The sequence below is a fragment of the Apteryx mantelli genome, chromosome 26 (genome assembly GCF_036417845.1).
Source record: "Apteryx mantelli isolate bAptMan1 chromosome 26, bAptMan1.hap1, whole genome shotgun sequence".
Taxonomy (NCBI): Eukaryota; Metazoa; Chordata; class Aves; order Apterygiformes; family Apterygidae; genus Apteryx; species Apteryx mantelli.
Window position 1 is genome coordinate 5816727 of NC_090003.1, and position 22550 is coordinate 5839276.

General features: G+C 47.7%; 1 protein-coding gene across 1 annotated transcript in view; it reads left to right on the plus strand.

Annotated features, from left to right (window-relative positions):
- The window catches only part of PIK3CD (phosphatidylinositol-4,5-bisphosphate 3-kinase catalytic subunit delta), a 61126-nt gene that overhangs the window by 21067 nt on the left and 17509 nt on the right, over nt 1-22550 (plus strand). Inside the window, exons 2-8 of the mRNA XM_013960545.2 lie at nt 13435-13598; nt 15088-15316; nt 15735-15964; nt 16838-17017; nt 17657-17806; nt 18528-18617; nt 19718-19939. Of these exons, the coding sequence (XP_013815999.1) occupies nt 13458-13598; nt 15088-15316; nt 15735-15964; nt 16838-17017; nt 17657-17806; nt 18528-18617; nt 19718-19939 (1242 nt within the window). The 5' untranslated portion in view covers nt 13435-13457. The remainder of the gene's footprint in view (nt 1-13434; nt 13599-15087; nt 15317-15734; nt 15965-16837; nt 17018-17656; nt 17807-18527; nt 18618-19717; nt 19940-22550) is intronic.

Below are 22550 nucleotides of genomic sequence, written 5' to 3' on the forward strand. Positions count from 1 at the left end.
TTTCACTGTGTGATCTTGGGACTCGCTGTCCTTGCAGGACTCCTAGGCTTGGCCCTATTTAAAGTCTCCTTGAACAAACAGGCTGCTCAAGTCCTTGAATCCCACCCCCTTATAATTCACTGTCAGCTCCTGTACTGATATATTTATACTCCTGTAAATTCCATAGGAAGTTTTCATTGAGTTTTTCATTTGAAAGCATGTCTAGTGAAAGAAGAGAAAAACATGCCAAGATTTTGTTATGGTTTCCTTCTCTGAAAAATCTCTTTTGTGACGATATATACAAGCAAATTGTAACCTTGTTCTTAAAAGAAAAACAATTAGTATAAGAACCACTGTGTGCGCTCAGCTGACTGAAAGTCTAGGCTATGAAATAACCGCTGCATTTTTCATCGGAGCGACCTCCTCCTCCTGGGAAGGTTGCTGGAGAATGGTTGAATGGGAGAAAACGAGCACCTGCTTCAATGTTGGGTGAGGACATCCAGCTTCAGGATGGAGCACGGTAGCAGCACAAAGAGGTGGTCAGCCCAGGGCAGCGAAGAGTCGGTGCTCGGCAAGACCCTCACCCCGTCCGTGGAGCCCCCCGGGTTAATGCAGCTGGTGCATAGGTAGAGCTGGTGCATGTGCTTGTGATCCCCCCCCCCCCCCGGCATCCTCGCCCGTCCCTAGCTGGGATGTGCTGTTTTCGTGGGACTTGCGCTGGGGGAAAGTGGAAGGTGAGACATGTGATAGTGATCTCTGGAGAGAGGCGGCAGCTCCAGCCTTTGCTTTGGAGAAGATGTGGTGAAGTTCTCCTCTCGGTTTCATTCGTCGCAGTCTCTCATTAGTTTCTGTTTTCTCTGAAGAGACCCAAGTGAAGGGCTACTGCCCTGCCACCCCTGTGCCTCCTGCCGAGGCGAATCCACTTCCCTGGCCGTGCTGCCCTTCCTTGGGAAATTGTCCACCCTCCCAGTGCTGGAGCAGAGTTTGGTTTCCCTGGGGCAAGCATTTGCTCGGATACGTTTCTGGCTTGCTGAGCAATTTATGTGCGTTATCATTGATGTCCTACCACACTGCTGACTGCTGTGTGAATAGTCGTATGGCACTTGACATTAAATTGTGAATTCGGATCTGAATTTCCCCTACAAAATTTAGGAGGATCTGGATCTGCAGTTGGTTTAGACTAATTAACACTCTCTTTAGAGCACTAGCACTGATTTTGGGAGTGATGAAGGTCTGTCAGGTATGGCTGGTTCTTCCTCCCATCTTTTACCTTGTGTCCTGCCTGAAAGAACATCGGTAAAATGCAGCAGCATTAAGCTGTTTATGAAGTCCTTCGTAATCAGCCAGGCTGTGGCTGCTCTGGGTGTTTGAAGGGAGAACGGGAACGCTCCAGAGATCGGAATGAATGTGTACAGCAATTGGAGGCTGCAAGGTGCAATTGCAATACTTAGTGCGATTCCTCCTAATGTCTGCCACAGGGAAGCCCACCGGAGTCACGGAAGCAGGCAGCAGGCACTTAGCTCTCGTCCCTTCAATTCAGAGTGCACATTCGTAGCCTGCGAGAGAGCCCAGGGGCCAAATATATATATGCATTAAAAGAAAATCCCCACAAGGAATAAAAAGCCTGTAGTAGTGTAGCATTAGGCTATAGCAGAGAGACCCTTCATGTGAGGTGCAAAAAGAAACAGTGATCTTCAAACCTTGAAGCACCGTTTGGTTTAGGCTGGAGGCTTTTCTCAGCAAGGAATGCGTCCTGTGGCTGTGCTTATATAGCCGAGCTCTGCTGCTCGCCTCCGGCAGCCTGCATGGATGGGTGTTGTACGCCTCGTGTGGCTGTGATCCTATTTCAGGTCTTGTGGCCAGAAAAAACTTCTTTGACTTTTAAATGAGAGCAAGTTACCAGGTGTGTTTGCAGGCCAACTGCATAGCTGGTGCAAAAACGCGGTTGCCCGCCACTTTGGCAGTGTTAACCGCATGGAGCAAAGCGTTTCTACTCTCCTAAAACTGCTCTGGCTTCCTGTTTACTTTGTGGTGCAATTAAATGTGGCTTTTTTTTTCCCCCTTGAGTAAGGGGAGGAGAAGAGAGGGTATTCTAGGCCTGTTAGTACTCGGTCTGTAAAGTGGTGAATACAGTTTCATAAACGTTACTATTTACTAAAATTGCCGATGTTTATGTGATTAGGACCCAGGCATGGTGTTTTTCGCTCCAGGTGCCCCCATGGCAGTTGAAAGCGTTCTTGTTAGGCAATCCTGGAAATAAAGGTGCTGCGGTTACACTATTTGCTTGTCTTCCTCCCCTTCCTCCCTCTGTTCCCTTTTCCTCTAGAAGACGACCAGCTGCCCCGGCAAGGCTATGAATGTTGGCTAAATTTCTTGTGGCACAGAGAAGGGGTTTGAAAGGGGGACGGTTAGCATTTGTACAGCTCGTGTTTTAAGGCATGTCCATCACGTAAATGGGTGCTGAGAAGATGAACAGGATGCAAGAACAGTGTACCTCAAGTGAAGAAGATAGGGAACAACCCGAAAAGAGATGTGAGGATAAATGCCAAGTGATGAAGCTGTGAGAAGATGAAGCCCAAGATAAAAGTGCTCTCTTCTTGTTTTCCAGTGCACTTGGCGAATATTAATTTTTTAATTAAAGTCAGTTTGTGTCATCTAGCAATTACTTTCACATCAGTTTTAGGTATCAATTTATTTTTCTTCTTCGTGTGCTGTTTTAAGCACAAGCTTGGACCCTATTGGTGATAACTGCAGGGCTCTTCACCGGGAACAGAGCTGCCATGGTTGTGGCCCTTGCAGTTTTGCAGAAAAGGACCATTCTTGGCTCTTCTGTGCTGTCTTACCGAGTCCCAAATAAAGCGGTGTCACAGTCAGGAATACCGGGCTGAGGCCCAGCTCACTCGCCAAGCCGGACAAAGCTGACCCCTGACTCAGCAGGGGTACGAAATCAGGTTTTTGGCAAATTTGCCAGAATAAGTGGCCTGGAGCACTTAACTGCTGCATGGCAAGAAACCGTGAGACCTGCCAACAGAAAATTAACCTGTCCTAGTTTCATGACCAGCTCTGAATGGATAAATTTATACCGGATCAGCACTTCATGGCCTGGCACGGAGATGGTCTTTTTGATCTGGCATGCACAGCTTAACGCCTACCACGTGCCTACCGCGTGGGGACCGCGAGCCCTTCGCAGTGCTTTCTTCAGACCTGGAAGAACTGCTTTGCTCTCAGTAATGCAGAGGAAATACAGCTAACTTACCATTCCCTTCTGCTCTGCCTGGAGGTCTCGGATCCTTGATCTAGCGGGTTGCAACTATTTTTTTCTGATTTTCAGTCCCTTCTCCCCTTTCCTACGTTTTCTGTTGAACATTTGCCCACGTGGCGTGCAAGAAATTGGACTTAAGTGTTCAATCCAATCCTATGTGTGAGACTTGAAATAATGAATAGAAAAGCTGTTGAAAAGGGGGAAAAAAATAGCAGAACAGAAACCAGAATTCCAGTAAACAGTCTGTTAAAAATATCTTCAACACATGTCAGTTCCCATGATTTAAAATAGACAGAATCTGAGCTTTAAAAGGTCACGTTAAAACACGATAGTGGATTCAAAGAGAGTCAAAGAACAAATGTTTCAACAGTCACAATTTGTACTGATGGTAAGATATCTGTGTTGCCAATTTGTAATGTTCAGGGAAGAAAAAATAGATTGCAAGAATAATGAGCTGCTCTTGGATTATAGCATGGAATTTATGCCCTGATCGCATGCCTTCAGCAGTGGAAGCTTTAGGAAAAATGGTGACTCTGGGACTCGTAAATTGGAGGACCGCTTGGGGCAGCGTGCTAACGCTGTGTCACATGAAAAGGTTATTTGTTTCCATGTGCAGGGAGGGAAATAATTAAAAACACAAATCCAGGATCTCTTATTATTTGTGACCCAAATTCTGGTAGGCACTCCTCAAGCGCAAGAGGATGCGTGTGAAAAGGGAGAGATTGTTTTCAAACGAGCAAATGCTCTTTGGATATCTAATTGCTGCTGAAAATTTAATGAGATGGAGGAGAGCGATTGGTCTTTGAGCGCTGGGAGAATTTCTGAACTCTGTCTGCTGCTCCTGCGGGAGCCGCTGATTTCCCACGACAAGTCGCAGAACCCCCCGGGCGCCCGAGGAGCCCCCGAGCCTCGAGGCCCTGCCGGGCTGGGCTGGCAGGGCGCCGCACGCACGCACGTACGTGTGCAGCGCACGCTTACTGCTGCGTCGCGGGCTGTCACTGCTGCGCAATGTCGGGTTGGTTACTGGTGCGTGGTGCGTAGTTACCGGTGCCCAGCTAGGGGTGCCCAGGCAGAGTGGCTGGTGCCCAGGGCAGGGTGACTGACGTGCGCAGTTACTGGTGCACGATGCACAGTTGCTGGAGCGCGGGTTGCAGGTGCGTGCTGCGCAGGTTGCGGGTGTGCAGTGCACGGGTTGCTGCTGCACGGTTGCCGGTGTGCGAGGTACCGTTGCGGGAGCGCGGGTCGCCGGTGTGCAGTGCGCAGCTGCTGACGCGCGATGCACCGTTACCGGAGCGCGGGTCGCCGCCGCGCGCCGCCCAGCCGCGGGCGCCCTTTGCAGTTGATGCCGCTGGGCGGGCCGGCGCCGCCTCCCTCCCTGCCTCCCTCCCTCCCTGCCTCCCTCCTCGCCTCCCTGCCTGCCTGCCTCCCTCGCTGCCGCCTCCCCTGGGCTCCCGCCGGCCGGCGCCGGGGCCGCGGTGCGGGAGGGGCCGCGCGGGAGCCCGGCCGCGGCGGGCCGGCAGCGCAGGTGAGCGGCGCGCGCGTGCGCGGGGGCGGCCGTTGGCGCGGCCGTTGGCGGGGCCGTTGGCGCGGCCGTTGGCGCGGCAGGAGGGGCCGCGGCCCGGCGCCGAGGCGGGAGGCGCAGCCGGGCCCGGGGCCGCTGGTCGGCGGTTCGGTTCCCGCCCGCCCCGCTCCGCCCTGCGACCTGCGTGCGGGGCCGGCGAGGCCCCCCGAGCCCCGGCGCGCTGCTGTCGCCTCCAGCCGTCTGTGGGCTCCTCGGGGGGAGCCGCCTCGGCCTGGGGAGAGCGCGGCGCGTCCGGGGCCCGCTGCCCACGGGTCAGCTCGTCGGTCAGCTCCGCATGTGCCGTCGGGCGTGTCAGCGGTAACGCTCCCCCTCGGCCTCGCAGGTGGCCGCGGCCTTCGTCCTCACTGCGGGCGGCACGGAGACCTCTCGCAGCACCACCTGCCCCGCTTCGGCCCGCCATGCCGGGCAGAAGGGCTTGGGCCTGCTGCGATGGCCGGGCACTCCTGATCCGCGAGGTCGGGCGGCCGGCACGCTTGTCCCACGACTCGGAGTCGCCCAGAGACCTGGGCGTGCTGGGCAACACCTGAGCAGCCTTGCCGCCTCTGGGACTGCCGCCAGGCTGCCGCAGCTAGCTGGTAGTAGTGTGCGCGTTTCTGCTGTGCTTTTAGCTTCGGACCGTGTGTTTTGGCAAGGCATGAGGAGGTCTTTAGGAGCTCTCCTAAGAGTCCCATAACACCTGAGCATGGCGTGCTGTACGTACTTGAGATGGGAACCTGAAGGTAGAGAAAGCTGAATGCAGTAGGGTGTCTTTAGAAATTCCTGTCTTATTTTTTTGTTTTCATCAGCAGGATGCGTTTGTGTTTCTGGTATTGTCTGCTTATTGGTAAGAGTTAAAAGACTAATTTCGTTGTCTTAAGCGAGAAGCTTTCATTGATCACAGCATCCTCCAGCTCCAAGACTATGCCCACGCTAGCAGTAATAACCGGCACGCAAAGATCCCAAACCACTTTGCTAGCTTCTAAGAGTTGCAGCATCCTTCATGAAGCATACTTGTGCACAGGAGGAAGCTGGAAGGCAGAGGAGTTCGGTGTTTGATGCACCAAGACAGCGTCAGGGTTGAGAATGGAATTTTGCAGGTTGCCGCTACTCCAGCTCTTGCTTAACCATTAAATACACTGTTTCTCACTAGATGCTTCCTTAGACAACACTGAAAGCATAGTTGATTGGCTGTGAACTTGTCTAACAGGCTGCTTGAAAGTTTCCATCACGACAAGGCTCTCAAGTCCTCCTGTCAGATGCTTTTCTTACTCTCTGATGTTCCTCTGCCTCTCTCTAGTGATGCTGTTTTACTTCCAGAATGAGGTATGGCCTTAAACTTCCATTTCTCTTAAGTTGCTTTACCTGAGCTGCTCTTTCCCTCCCTCTGCCTATTACTCGTGGTTGGATCCAAGGTCCTGCTGAGCTTGAATAACGATATATTACTTTGCTCTCTTCCTAGTTGCACTGGAGCTGGAAGCCCCATAGTACCGCAGCCTGTCGTTATCACCACACGGACGTTCTGCTTTCCTATCTCTTTCCTTGCTGACAACCCCTTTACTCATCAGCCCTGCACACAAACAAGGTTAGCTCCAGTTGAGATTACATTAGTGTAGATCTGCTTCCCATTACTTTTCTCTGTGAGCCTGTTTTATGGGGGCGTGCATGTGTAAGGCAGGCACTGAGCACTGTAAACTCTCAGAAGAAGGGAGTTTTTATTTCAGAAAGGGAAGGACAAGCCAAGGGATTCTTTGGATCCAGCGGCTGTTCTGGGCCTGATCCTCATAGTTGTCACATAGCTAGAACACCTCCTTGCAAGGTGGCAAAATCCATGGTGACTACATTGGTGGTTCTCTGTTGACATCTTGATGCATCGAAGATGCTGATTTTGCTACCTAAGTGCCAGTTTATACCAGCCTTTCTGATAGGGAAAGGGATGCTCTGTAGTGTTCTAGAGGCCGGAAGTGGTGGGCGCGTGCATTTTCATCCCTTACCCAGTTATGCTGAGCAAATTGCATTGTACCTCTGCTTTAGTCTACTGAGTTGTATAAGCAAAGTAATGAGTAAAGGTGATCAACCGGGGCTTAGAAATCTCTAATAAAAGGCATCATAGAAACAATATAACTGAGTGCCTACGATGCAGACATTGAAAGCAAACTACTATTGGAAGAACGAATGAATCAGTGCAGAGAATTGTGTGTCAGGATACAAGAGATTAGTGTACAAAATAGAAAGCTGATAATGTGCAGAAACCTTTATTTGATTTTTATATTTGTTATAAGTAAAAGTCTTATTATGGTAAACTAAATAAAGTAGCTTGGAATATTTAACCTGAGGTTTGAGGAAATGAATGTTGAACATACCAAAGCGTTAATTTCAGGGGATGTGCAGTACGTGAATACTTCTCAACCTTACGAGGGGTCTTAGTTTTCTCCTAGTTCAAGAGGCAAGTTTTATACTTGTGTGTACATGTTGGAGGAGGAACCAGAGACATTTAGAGCTCTGGTGCAGCTCTTAGGTTTATGCTGAAGGTGCAGTACTCTCCCAGGAACTAAAGGACAGCAAAGATGGCCTAAAGCGCAGCTGCGCTCCCGGTCTGCATCTTATAGAGTGAGCTGAATGGAAATTGTAAAGGAAACACCTTTTTGACATGTGAGAATAAAGTCTATCCTATTAATGCCTCCTCCAAAATTAGTGATGTGAGCAGATATTTGAGAAGGCATCAAAGCCACTCTTGTGATGTAAAAGGATGCCGCTAGTCAAATGGCTGGGCTCAGAGTCATTCTCAGTGGCAGCCTGCAGAAGATGGCTGTGAGGTCTCAGTCCAGTTTGCTTTGGGTCACCTAGGCTGGCCCTGCGCTCTAGCTGTCTCCGCAGCTGTTTAGAAAGGAGTCGGCATCAAGTCTGCGTCTGCTGCCTCGAGGGTCCCCGCTCAACTGAGGTGAATGGGGCAGCACAACAGACCCTTGCACCTCTGTAGGCAGGCAAACTCCAGTCCCTGGGGCTGTGTCTCTAGCACCTTTCGCCAGCACGTGTTCCTTATTCCTAAATGAATAAATAGCCAGGTTGTCAAGGCTTGTCAACAGTTAGAGCTGCAAAAACCAGTCTTGCGTTGAGCTTCTTGCTGGTTGTATCCACCTCAAGGGGATGGAGCTTGAAATAGGAATTTTTATGTTACACCACAAGGGAGGCAGAAACAGCTTGTTTGTGCTGCATGATTAGGTTGAGTGACTGGCACCTAGGTGTGAGCATCCAGCTAGTCCTGCAAGGTGGGAGACCCCCTACAAAGCTCCCACCCACAGTCACAGTTTGACTTGCTTGTGTGTCTCTAGGGGCACGTGTTTACATGCTCTGAGAGTTTTCCAAGTCAGTCTGTTCTTTGAGGGGAATTTTGGGGTTAATTTTGTGTTCTTTCAATGCTCAACTGACTGGTCTTTGCCCTCAGTGTACCGTAAACAGCTTCTCTCAAGCAGTACAGCCTGGGGGACTGTTTTACCCGTGACCCCCTCTTAAAAAAGTGAGCACAAACTTGAAACATCTACAGAACACTCAGTGACCTAGGTCTGTGTCTATGAAAGCTTAGGGATGGTTAGAATCTGCTAAGTGTACTAGTTGTGTGGTAAAGATGTGCCATGCGCATGTGTACATAAAAATTCCCGTGGTCTCCTCCCCTGGCGAAGTTGATGCCTGCAATGAAAGTGACTTCCTGCTGTCTCCCACGCTACGTGCATCACCTGTGAGCTCTGTGCCACTCACTTGTAAACTTGAAAGGTATTTTTGTAGTCCTAGGGTTGAGTAATTTTGTAATCTGTTTGTAGGCGTTAGAGCTTCCGTGTCTGTCTAAGGCAGCAGCCTCACAGAGGTTTGTGGAACACTACTCCGGGTGTGATCTTAGCTCGCTGCTGCTTTTTTCTTTTTCTTTTTTTTTTTTTTTTCATTCTCAATAGCAGTTTTGTTGTAAACACCAGAGCTGTGGTTGATAAACTTCATAGGAGGAGATGGTGTTTTGCTTTTTATGTTGACTGCTGGTTTAAATACTGACTGGGTAATTTTAAATGCATCTGTTACATTTTACATAAAAACAGCCTTTATGTACAACTATGCAATCCTCAAGGTGTGTTATGAGCTCAAAACATACGTTACCTCCTACTACTGAGGTTGTGCCTACATGCACTACATGGCGTCCAGTAGTGCTGGGCTTTTATATTCTATCTCAGCGGGCGAACGAATGGACTAGCCCTGTGTAAATGTCAGCTCTGCCACGGTCATCTCTCCTCTTTAGGAAAGCTGTCCGTTTCTTGCCTTTGCTCTAATTAATGCAAGATGAAACGTTAAGGAGGGCAAAGCAATCTGCAGCTTTCCTGCAGAATAATGAACTAAAGCGAAGGGGAGAGAGGAAGCTGAGGACTTACTTTCACTGGAAAGCTGGAATTTTTGTCTAATGATTTTTTTTTTCTTCCACTTCTTTTTCTACCCAGTGAGAAAGAGGTCTGGGCATTTTAAGATAGGTGCATGTCCCATAAGGGTCTCAGCAAGGAGGTGATTATCACCAATGGATGTAGCTTTCCAGATTGCTCTTCTAGGAAATACGTTGAATCCACATCTCAAAATTAGAAAATTAAGGAGCAGCTGTCCTCTACTAAGAACTTTTGCTGGTTGTTGGACAGGTTTTGAACCAGAGATGGGGTCACTGTGCCCATCTGTATTTCATTCCTAGTCTCCCGTGAAAGTTGTTCTTGCATGGATTTTTATTTTCCCCATATATTAATATTGCACAGTGCAGGAGTTCCCATGAAAAGGGGATTACACTTGAATTCTCTGGGAGCTGTCCACAGACAGTGGGGAATAGCTTCCTCTTTGGACTCATGGAAATCTTGTTGGGTACCTACTAGGAACTTTGGAGTCTGTGTTGTGTGACAGCATTCATTTCTCTTCCTCTTCTATTCTCTGAGAAGTCCAAAGTGATACCGTGCTCTGCAGCTGGAGAGCCTGTTTATCTGCCGACTGAAAGAAGCAGCTGTGGCAGCCCTACGCTGACAGTAGTCACAGCCTGTGCTTTGCATCAGTCAGTCTATGGCACTGCTGGTCCCCTACTGAGTGAGGGTCTCCCGCTGAGATGTGGCTGGTCACTTCTCACTTCTTGTCAGCAACATCCGAGGTTCCCATCAAGTGTGCATGCTTCTTTCAGCAGAGGAGCTGGGGCCCTGCCCGTCTCGGGAAATAATAATATTTTGAGCAAACTGCATCTTGTTTTCATGTGTCCAGCCGTGCCTGTAGCACTGCAACGGGGCACTGCCCCAGCGACTCCTGCATATGCAGTACTCTTTCCTGGGGTCAGTATGATTGCATGGTTTGTAGACAGCCTGTCACTTGTGGTCTTTATGGTTGTGACCTGCCCAGGCAAACACACACGTACACACGACGGGGTCATCTGTAGAGCAGGCTTCTGTACAAATGGACTCACGGGAGAATTGCTCCCTGAGAGGAATGAGGAGGCATTTGAGATCCTGCAAGTTCCTCAAATGTTCTGTGCATGACCTACAGTTCAGGGCTGCATGAAGTCCACAGAGCAATCTGCTTGGCCTGCATGAGGGCCAGGTCTTTAGCTTGGACACGTGCATTGCTCTGACTTGTTCAGCCACCCAAACGGAATGACTGGCTGGCCAGTCTTGGAGGGGAGGGTTTGTACGTGCCAGTAGAGCTTTGTGCATTCTGGTTGTTTGCACTGCTTCTTTGCCCCTGGGGGGCCAAACGCGACGCGTGTCCTGGCCTGTTAAACTGTCTAGGATGGTTGTAGTCGGAAGGAAGCAGCCTACATGCCTCGCACTTGAAACAAGTATTTGGGGGTTGGGGGAGACGTGGCTTGTGGCGGAAGAGTAAATATTCTAGGAAGATGTAGGTGGGGGAATGTGGAGGTATTTTAGCAGGAAGAGGATGTTTGGGGGTATACGACAGTAGGAAGAGTGAGAATTGGGGATGTCCCATGGTTGGAAGGGGGTGGTTACAGCCCAGTGCGGATAAGCAGGAGTCTCTGATAGCCTGTGCGTGTGCTCCCTTGAGATGGGTTCTGTGGGTTTGCATCCCAGTAAAATACAGACTTCTGTCTCACCCTTGCTTGCCCTAGCTTTCAGGGATAGGCAAGTTGCACAATAAACTAACTTCCAGACCTGCATGTCAGAACCCTACCACAATATGGGATTTATAGCAGTGGTTTGTATATCCACCAGGGTTAGAGTCTGAGATGAAGTCAGGACTTTTAAAAGTTGACACCTACAATGGGGCATCCTTTATTTTTTTATTTTTATTTTTTTTGAAGGCAGCTACAATGAAAGGCAAAGAATATATCTCAAACAACTCCAGTAGTTAAAACCTGACAAAGAGGGGTGATGCTGCATTTGGCTATTCACAAATGACAGAGTGACCTAGAGAAAAGAGAATTGTAGTTGCTATTACTCGTAAGGTCAAGATAGTGCAAACAAGCCCACAGCCTGGAGAACTCTGTTCCAATTCCCCAAGGCAAAAGGGAAGATGAAAGTGGGGTAGATGCCTTATCCTGTCTTGTATCGGTGCGGTATGATCAGTCTCTGCTAAGCTTTGCTTAGCAAAAATATGGGAGACAGCAAGTCCAGAGTGATTCTTCCTTTTGCATATCCACCTCAGCTTCTATTGGAAAAGTCCTTGTGCATCATAAGATAATGAGTATGTTGTCTTTGGGAAGACAAGAGTTTGAGCAATTGGAACTTGATGTTGTAGTGCTAATATCTTAGATATGGTATTTCATATCTGATGGGATGTGGCATCAGGTAGAAATCCTCAGCTGAAGGCAGCAATATAGCCATTGCCATCTCTTCCATCTTTGCTGGTCAGTAGAGTCGTGGTAGTTTGTTGCTTTTGTTGCCACTAGGAAGGGCAGAGGTAGCTAGCAGGTATTCTAGAAACTTGCTCCTTTTGTTGTTAATGAACAGAAGGCAAGGCAAGCTTGTTTTGCTTTATTCAAACTTGTAAACCCTGCCTCCTCCCCATTTTGCTTCCCTTCCTCTTAAGGCGCATGGGTGGTTTTGTGGTCTCTGTATCTGGTCTCCGTGTAATACAGCCTGTGCACTGAGGAAGCGGAACAGATAAAACATAGCTTATGTTTCTGGGAATCCTTACCTCACCGCTGATGGGGAAGCGTCGTGCTCCCAGGCACCGGTAGATAAGATGCTGGGCTGCTTGTCGTACTGAAGCATGGGGCTGCCTTATGAGTAGTTGCCTGCATGACTTCATGATTTGGGGGACCCAGATCTTCAGCAGCATGTTGCTTGGTCTCTTTCTAAATTTGTACACTGCCTGACAGCTGCAAAGACATATTATAAGTTGGGAGTTGAACAAATTTTATACTGGTTTTGCAAACTGAGAATAAGTGACACTTAGAATTGCTCAAGGCATATGCAGACTGAATTTAGAACCTGCAAAGAGTAAGACTGGCAGAAAACTGAGGCCTTGGTTTCTATATCCAGCAGCTAGGTAAGCACCCTCCAAGCTGTGCTGCTGACGCATCTCTGCTGACCTGGTAGGAAAACTCCCCTGTAAATGAGGGGCGGTTTAGTCAGGTGAGCTGGTTTCTCTGCTGAGGTGGTTGAACTGGGTTAGTTAGAGCCAGGTGTAATAGAGTGGACTGTGTTGCTAGGAGCTAATGCCAACATCTCCAAGCTTTTCCTGCACCTGAGGACAGCACTCTGCTCCCTGTCATCTATGGAGGAAACTTTCAGAGTCTTATACCACTGTAGCATTTTGCTCGTGGGCAAATGGACAGAGCTCGAGGGTGTCTCCGAGTTTGGTATTACACGCCTTTAAGAAAGAAACCGTGCAATGGGCTTCTGCTGAATGCCTTTTGTTTTAGCTGTTCATGTGTGCGTTTATCCTGTGCTTGAAAACAACAATCTGTACCTGATAGTGTTTAGATTCTTTTTCTGTCTTGTGTTCTTTGAAGGTGCTGAGAATAAACTGTAGAGCCAGAAACTGCAAAGCAAAGGGATAATGATAGAATTAACAAACCTGTTTTGATTATCTCAGGCTTAGACTTGGTTTTTCCTGGGCTTTTAGTGGGGGGAACTATAGTGGAGTATTATTTGTGTGTGTAAAAATGCATGCATACTCAGAACCAGCAATAGCTATTTCTCCTACTGCAGTCTGGAACTTAGCTCTGGAAAAACAAAATGCAGCTCGGGGAATGCGCTCTGAGGATTATGTTACAAAGCCATGGGTAGGGCCTCTTTGTTTCTGTTGGCTGCTTGGTCCTAGATGAGCTATCGGACAAGCGTCTTTGTTCTCTAGTGAAGATAATTCGTTAACGTCTTTGTCAAATGTACAGGTGTAGATGTAAAGCCCAATCCAAAAGAGATTAAGAAAGGGTTGCTTTGAAATGGAAGCAAATTCTATAGCAAGGATGCCCTGGTGGTTTAAGGTACTGGCCTGGAAATCTGTTTAAGGTGCCAATTTTCCTGAGCTGTGAGGATGTGAGGATATGCTAATCTTCCTTTGTTTGGCTTCTTTTCCACACTACCTTTGTACAGCGCTCAGCACAGATCTGAGTTGTGCTCTGAGGAGTTATTATGTAATGAACAACAACACTTTTTTTTCCCTTTTCTTGCAGGTTGCAGCTAAGAAGTGAGCAGGATGCCCCCGGGCATTTACTGCCCTATGGAATTCTGGTCCAAGGGGGAGAACCAAAACATCCAGGTGGACTTCCTGCTGCCCACAGGCATATATTTAAATCTCTCTGTGTCCTGTAATGCCAGCTTGGGCACCATCAAGCAGGTAACAGCCTTATTCGCTGGTCTGATCTGCAGTCTCCTGGAACTAGGAGTCTGTTCTTGGGAGCACCTGGGGAAATGTGCTTGGTCTTAACACCAGTTTGGTTCTTCTGCATTGCTTTAGACAGTTCCTTGTGATTGACTCTCTGAGAGTCCCTCCTTCCTGACACGGCCTGTGCAACCCACTAAACTCATGTCTAGCTGCTGAGACTGTCAGCAACAGCTCTGATGGTGCCAGTGGTACAGGGGTCAATCTACTGGGTGCTTGCCCAACCTTGAGATGCTAGTTAGTTTTTGAGTAACTATGGAATGAGGCCGGATTTGAGTTGTTAGCGTGGGGCGGATGGACTATGTGTTCAAATACTGCTCACCTGAGCCAACCAGACCCCATACTGGATTTTTCATTGTGAGTGCTCTTGGGTATGCAGATGCAAGGAAGAGAAGTCACTCCCAAGTAGTCAAATACAAATGCTGGACTGTCTCAAAATATTCAGGCAGTCAGCCTAGCCACCTCTTGCCTCACAGAAGCTGAATCCTACAAACTGAGACTGTAATGAAAGAGGTTTTTTTCTTGGTGTTTCACTTGAGGAATAAAATTCTGTAGCGAAACCGTGTGTAAAAGAAATGGAGCTACTTTCTTTTTTCCCTGGGCAGGAAGTGGGGGTAGGGGAGAATAAGGAAAGCAGAATGGAAAAGGTTTTCTTTGCAGCAGCAGCCTGGCCTAGATGAATCACAGATCACAAGGGACAGAAGCACAGTGCGAGATTATTCCAAGTTTTCCTGTGCTGCAGTTTTCAGGTCAAAAAAACCTCCAAAAAACAAAACCAAAACTGCAAGCAGAGTTGATTGGCTCCAGCTGTTAAGTTAAGGTCTGTGTTTTTCAGCCAGCAGGTTCACTGGGTCACATCAAAGGCCTGTCTACCTCAGGATTTTGTCTCCTGTAGCAGGTACTTAGAGAGTGTATGATTAGGATATGAACAGTCATATGTAAATGTCATTTGCTGGGAGGGAAGGGTGGTAGAGGATTGGACAGAATTCAGAAGACTTGAGAAAAATTCTTGGCTTTGTCACAAATTTCATGTTACTGGGGGCAAGTTACTTGATCCACTCTTGCTTCCAGTGGGAGTAACACCTCTATTTCACAAGGCTAGCAGTCAGCGGATGCCTACTGTGAGGCATTCAGGTGGGAGTTACTTAAATACCAAGGCAGAGGGATTTACTGTGCCTGAAACAAATGGCAAGTGCAGAAAGGAAGTCAGTTAAAGGCTCTTGCAAATAAATCCACCAGCAGTTCAGCAAGAGTTGCAACCACCAAGCTTGGCTGAAAAGCAGCCTATGACTACAGGTCCAGGAATGCTGTGAGAAGGCTTTGCTCTGCATTCCCTTTGTGGAATGGCGTGTCTTGGGCTAGTGAGGCTGTGGGGTGACACTAAGAGGAAGATGAAGTCCTGGCAGCGCAGCAGTAGTTTCACTGTGCTGTTGGTCTGTCCCAGGTGGTGTGGCAGCATGCGCAATATGAACCTCTGTACCATATGCTCAATGATCCTGAGGCCTATGTGTTCACGTGCATCAACCAGACAGCAGAACAGCAAGAGCTGGAAGATGAGCAACGGCGACTTTGTGACATCCAGCCCTTCCTACCAGTACTGCGGCTTGTGGCTCGAGAAGGCGACAGGGTCAAGAAGCTTATTAACTCCCAAATCAGCCTGCTCATTGGGAAAGGTCAGTTTTCCCCCATCATTGGTCACACGAGGAGTGTGGCAGGGGCGCTGGCTTTAGATGAAACCTGCTACTGTCCCAGATGGCATTGCTACCTATGGAATGGTGATGGAGCCCTGCTTATGTAGTAGGTGAACTTAGCAAGTTAGGTCTCAAGTGGATCTGGTGGGAAAATAGTGTGTGTGCAGACCCAAGAAGAAGGGTGATCTTTCCTGCTGGCAGAGGGCTATAGTATTTGAGTCAGTGCAGTTGTGCAGAGTAAATAAGCAATTATTAGCAGCTTGGCTGACTTTTCTCCTTTTGGCTAGATATTAAGTGTGTATTTAGGAAGACTTTTTCACAGACAGTTGATTATCAAAGGCTGATTGCCCCTGTTGGGTGCAGATGCTTATTTTACCTTTCTTTCTTACTCTCCACTTAGGTTTGCATGAGTTTGATTCTGTGCAGGACCCAGAGGTGAATGATTTCCGCATCAAAATGCGCCAGTTCTGTGAGGAGAGAGCAGCAAAGCGGCAGCAGCTTAGCTGGGCTGCTTGGATGGAGTACAACTTTCCTTTGCAGCTGGAACCATTGGCCACAGGCCTTGGGACTGGCCCCCTACAGACCCCCACCAAGAACATTTTTGTCAACGTCAAGTTTCAGTCTGGCGGGGTAAAGCACAAACTTTTCTGTGACAGTGTGTGACTGGTTTGTGCTTTCCCTTCAGGCATTCAGAGACAGAATAACATGTGTGTGGACAGTGTTTCCGTGCGTTCAGTGTTCGTCTTCATTCTCTAGACCCTGTTGCCTGTGGATATGGTTGAGAGGGAGTCTTTGAGCCTCCAACCAAGGAGCTCCAAGGGAGCTGTTCCCCCTCTTGAACTTGCATTGCGTGTCCTGGTTAGCTGGTAGCTGAGGTTACTGTGTGCACATGTGGTGGCAAACTTTTTATTTATGGGTGGGAAAAGAGTATAGAATCCAATATATATCTTTCCTTTTGAAGCTTAAGAGTCTGCTCAGCTCATGTTCAGCATGCACTGCTTGCAGGCATTGGTCTGCATTGCCCATGGGCCCCTGTTCTTCCTGCTATTCTTGGTTAATGCTGCTTTTTGCATGTTGAGCCTGGACATGAAGCAGGAATCACCCCCAGGGGAGGAGGAGGGCCTTCCAGAGTGGTGTGTTTGAACACAGCGCCCCTAGTCACCACCTGCTTTGCTAGTAGAAAAGCAATAGGAATACTTATAACGACTTGCAACCACCCATATTGGTGATGGTGCTTATACTGTACTTGAAGTTCCTGATTTCCAGCCGTGTGCTTGCACTGCTGAAACATGCTGCTGCCCAGTTCAGCAAGCATCCCTACTTATTCGCTAATATGTGTGTGTGTGTGGGGGGGGGGGGGCATAATTCTGCCTTCCTAGCCTTCTCTTTACTGTGTCAGCAACAGGAATGTTGTTACTTCTCCCTGAGCTTTTGTTGCTCCTTGTGGTGATTTCAGCCCTTTGCTGATATTTGACAGCATATGCTGTGTTGTTGGGATTGCAGGAGAGCTTCACTTTCCAGATCTCCCCAAAGGAGTTCCCCATAACATTAATGAACTATGCTATCAAGAAGCAGGCTACTGTCTTCCGCCACGAGACTGTGGAGAACCCAGAGGATTATACCCTGCAAGTGAATGGAAAATGTGAATATCTCTATGGGAACTACCCCCTGTACCAGTTCCAGGTGAGCCTTTTGTCTTGCTTTGTCAGTGAGTCTGTTCCCGTGTGCCCTCCTCTCGCTGGGAGGGTAGGATGAGACATGTTGTCCTGCATCAAGGAGACAGTGCTGTTTGCCGGAATGCAGCCCATTGATGGCAGGGGCCTGGATGCTGCCTAGGGCAAGAGGTACTCTTGAGAACCTAATGGATCCTTATGGTTTTGGAGGGCAACTGATCTAAGCCCATCCTATCTATTTATAGATTATGGTTCTAGAGGTGTCTGCTTGCTTGCATGGTGGGCTGGGAATGCTTTTCCTAAAAGTTGGGCAAGTAATCCTGTATCCTTTGTTCCCCTGGTAGGGCAAACCGCTGTCAGGAATGCTGAGTCCTCAGCAGTTTCCCTTAATGCAGCTATTTGAGTGGGTGAGTCAGCTGATGAAATACCAGGTGTAATGCACATCACATTCTTGGTACTATCAACATGTGTCCAGTGGGATGTGGGTTTATAAAGCCAGAGGTTATAATTTAAAGCTGAATTTTGATGGCTGCTGGGTCCTTTCCGTATGTCATCCACCTGTTTCTGCTTCAGCCAGTTCTGCTTTGCTTCACTGCCTTTACCTGCCTGGCACTGTTTCATCCATGCTGACTCTGTCCTGTCTTTGCAGTATATCCGTAGTTGCCTGCACCGAGGCCTCACGCCCCACCTGACCATGGTACACTCCTCCACTATCATTGCTATGAGAGATGAGCAAACCAACTGCCTTGCCAACCCGCCAAAGATGGCTGCCAAGCCCCCCCCGCTCCCTAAGAAGAAGGTAAAAGGACATAGTGACCCAGCCTGGTTACCCTCAACACGTCCATTGATGGAGATGCTAATGTAGTCTGGGAGCAGCTACCGTAGAAGTTGGTTCTCCCTGACTCTCTCAGGATAGGCTCCTAGCAAGGCCCCAAGAGCTGAGGGATTCCCAGTCTTCCTGCTTCCTCCTGCAAAACGGTGCTCTTTTCTGTTGGGGCAAAAAGCATGTGATGAGAGGTGAAGTCTGGGGGTAGCAGGCCTAGGAGCCAGGAAAGCTGATGTCTTATTCTCAGCTGCTCTCCAGAGTAGCTCTTCAGCTTTCCTCCTTGCAGCCTCACTCAGCCCGGGTGCTAGCAGGAGTGGCATTGGCTGGCTGTGACACAGTGGGTGGAGGCAGAGGATGTCTGCGTCCCGTGCTGTCTCTGACATAGAAACTACATGCGGCCTGGCTGCTGTGTCAGTGCCTGCGTCTGTGAAACGGAGCTCTCTTTGTAGAACACTTTCTGGATTACGGTGCTGTTTAAGAACTCTCTCTCAGCTAGTGTCCGGAGTGCCTCTCTGAACTGGATCCTTGGGTGTGCATTGCCTGTGTAGGTACAATAACCCCACCTAATTCCATCTCAAGGGAACGGAGGAGTTAACAACATGGGGATAAGAGGTAGTCATGCTATTTTGGGAGGCACTGGGTTGAGAAGTCTTTGTTTGAGCTGTTTCTGATCTGAGCTGTTCTTTCTCTCTAGCCAAACTATGGTTCTCTCTGGTCCCTAGAGCAATCCTTCTACATTGAGCTGGTGCAAGGCAGCAAGGTCAATGCAGATGAGAGAATGAAGGTAGGTGCCGACTCAGTGTGGTTTTTCTTTGGTTTTGTGTTTTGGCTTGCTTGCCCAGAAACGCAGCAGTGCATTCTTAGAAACATCCTTCTGTAAGAGTTTATGAGTAGCAAGCAGAGCTGCTGCTCTGTGGTGATGTTTGCTTGACAGTGGTGTGGAGGGGCAGAGAAGTCTGCAGAGAGCCTGGGAGAGGAAGTTCAGCTCTGAGAAAAGAGAATGATGGGAGAGGTGACTGGTAAAGTTAGGGCAGAAAGCATGATACAGCAAAGGCCTGGGATATCCAAGGGGGACAGGCCAGTTAGACAAAGGGGAATGGCAACCCTTCAAGAAAGGAAGAAAACAGGACTAGAATATATCAGATATGTAGGTGTCTCCAGGGCAAGGCTTTATGAAGAAACAGGCAATGAAATAGTTCTCTCTTCTGTATAGTGCCCCAGCATTTGCAGGGAGTTCCTCCTGGGAAGGACTCCTTCCCAGGCTAGCCAGCAATGCTGTAACAAGAAGCAAAGCTGAAGATAGGCTTGACCTATCAGCTGTACAGAGACCTGGCAAACTGCAGAAGCAATGCAGATTTGCAGGCAAACGTGTGCCCAGAGACAACACGCTGTTGGCACTGTGCTGCAGGGTTGTGCCCAGCCATTTCCATGTGCCGTTCCCCTTTGCTGTTGATTTGCTTGCTCTTTGGCGTAAACACTTGCCTAGCTCTTGGTGTCCACTCCTCCTTTTCAGCATGACTGAGGTTCCTGATTTTTTGCAGCATCTCAGTGGGCAAGGTTTCCTGAATGTTTATATTGCCTGTTTTTACAGGATGAAACTTGTAATACTCTTAGCAGTGGGTTACCCGTGCATTTTGCAATGGTTAAGCAGCTCTTGCAATCCCTACATGAAGTAAAAAGATAACAGTGCCTTTGCTGAAGTTGAGTAAAGAGGGAGATTAAAGTACTTTTTAATGTTTCAGTGAATCAGAGGAAAGAGACAAGAGAAGGCATCCTATTTCCAGGAGTGGATCTCTGTCCCATTCTTCTTCTAATCAAGTGTCCTTGGCAAACAGATCAGGTCCCTGTGGATTAATGATGTTCTCTTATTTCTCCTTCCCTTAGCTGGTGGTGCAAGCAGGTCTTTTTCATGGCAATGAGATGCTGTGCAAGATGGTGTCAAGCTCTGAAGTGAATGTATGCTCAGAGCCAGTGTGGAAGCAGAGGCTGGATTTTGATATTAACATCTGTGATCTTCCCCGTATGGCGCGGCTCTGCTTTGCCCTCTATGCTGTCATTGAGAAGGCAAAGAAGGCGCGTTCCACCAAGAAGAAGTCCAAGAAAGCTGTAAGTAAAGCCAGTGGGGGACTAAGCCAGGCTTGCCAGGGCTGGAGGGCACAGGATGCCATTTTGAGCCAAATACCTTTTGCTTTCAAAAGAAGACTTACTAATAAAAGAGCTCACAGAATGATGGCCTGTAACATTCTCAACAGGAACAGGAAACTGAGTAGTGGCTGCCTTTAGGAAAGGATGTTTTAACTGTAATTTCTTCTCCAGAAAGACCATTAGGAAACATACCCCATTAGGAAACCTACCCCATTAGGAAACATACCCAACTGCACATAAAGTGGAATCATTTGCGTTGGTTTCTCTGTTTTGCTTTTCCACAACTTACTTGTTTTATAGCTGAGGTTAAAACCATCTTGTATGTTGCATCTTCTTTCTAGTAAGGTCTTTCATGCAAGTCCCTCATGGGGCAAATTAACAGCTAAGAAAGGGGAAGAAAATGAGGAATGTAAACACTGGTTACAGCAAAGCTTTAGGTGAGTAAAATTCAAAGTGCAGAATCTTCAAGGTTATTGCTCAGATGCTGCAAACTGAGGATGGGAAGTGTTAAAATCACTTTGGAAGCTCTTGTTTTACGCTTCTGTTTTAGAGATGTAGTGATTTTCTCCTCTATCCCAAAACTTCTAAATCATTAATAATAATTCAATAACTAAGAGTAAATCTAAATACAATCTGTAATTGAATGCTGATTTCCTGGTGCTGTGACTTCAAGTAAGCATGATGCCTCCAGCTCTTTGCATTTGGAGAGTTTTCTTTGTGAGGAAAAAACACCCCTGTTTCTCTGTAAATGATTGTTTCTGCAGCCATAAAAATACTATCACTATGCTTTAAACAGGGAATTAGTCATGCTACTTTTACTAGAGTGCAAATAAAATTGAGGGATTGGCAAATGCTGTCACAGAAGATTTTAGTAAGCCTCAGTTCTGCTAGCTCCTCTGTGTTGCTGGTAGGGTCACTGAGCTTTGCTGCCTTGGCATCAGTAAGGCTCTCGGGTTTACAGTGCATTAATATCTGGGGACTTTGATGCAATCCATGAGTCCTGTTTGTATGGACTCTTTTCCAGGTTGGAGATTTCAGACTGGAAACATTTTGAGGCGAGGACCAGGATCAAGCTTTTATTGTTGTTTTTGTACTTAAGAATAACGGAACTCCAACTCCTGCTGGAGGCTTTTGTTGAACAGAATATCTGATTCATCCACAGGCTGCATTTTTTGGTGGTCACACAGGAACAATCTTCAGTTTTGAAGCAGTTAGAAGGAAATTCTGCTGCTCTGATTGACAAAACAAAGCCAGCTTGGTTAGCTGAGTTGATAGGATCTTGTTTGTGTGTGTTCCAGTAATGGGGAAAGGTGGGTGCATTCTAATGGGCTTTTAATGTAAAATTTACAATGTTTGCTGGACCTGAGCTCTGCAGAAATGGATTTTGTCTATGTGTTCACATTATAGCTCTGAGTGAGGTGCCCAGATCTTGTTTAAACTAGTTGGTGGCTGGAGGTTCCAGTCAAACTGCACCCTGATTTTTTATTACTGATTAATAAGCTTTTCACTTACTGCTCAGTATTCAGAGGTTAACTACATGCATGTTTTCTATGCAGACAGTCCAGATCGGGATCTGTGCTGTGATTTGATGGCATTCAGTTTGATGGAAAAGGTTACTGTTGGTGGTGGTATTGTGTTTGGCTTCTCCCCATGGTCTGGAAGCTGATGTCTTGAATGGGATCTTGCTGGAGATGCTTGGTCTAATCAAATCAATGAAAAGGTTTATGAGAGGCCATGTGGGAATGAGCCCTTTTGTTGTATAAAGGGAAAAAGCTGATATCGCTAGCTCCCCCAAGTCCTTTGGTGTGTCTTCTGGGGAAGGCTGATATATGCTCTAGAATGTCAGTGGAACAAGTACACTCACTGTGTACTTGTACTCGCATCCTCACTGTGGATCTCTTCAAATATAATACTGTTTGTGGGTGCATCTCACTAGAATTTTGCCTCGCAACCTCTTGGCAAGTCAATTTTTGTGCTAGTACACACTTAAGCCTCAGTGTTTTCTGAGCAGCTGGGTAAAATGCTGGTGTGGCTGTAACTGTTATGTGAAGCAACTGTTTCATTTGGGAGAACCTGAGTGCAGGAAAACTTAAGTCACTTGTAGAATCTGTTGCTCTAGTGGCAGAGAACTGGTTTAGAGCAGGGAGATGGGTTGTCTTTCTTGGTCGTGCCCCAGTCACTTTGCTTACTGGAGTCTTCCACCTCCCGGATGAGCCTGGCTTGTGCTACTGAGTTTTGGACTTGGGCTTTTTGGCTTTTTTTGTTTGTTTGTTGTTTTGGCGGGAGGGAATGGCAGCATAAAGTTTGAGTTCTATAGAAAGATAGTGTTTATTGTTGTACCATTATCAGATATATCTAGGATTCTTTGTCTAGTTTTCTGAACTCATGCCAACTGCCACATTCCCTGTTTCAAAGTTAAGGTTCTTCTCCTTTCCCTCAAGATGTGAAATATATGAAGTATGTAAGTTTTAGCCCTTTCAAATATCATTGACTGTAGAGTAGCAATGCCTTATTGGAAACCTAGAGATTCTTCAGATGTGCAAAATGGTGGGGGCAGGGGGGTCAAACTTGA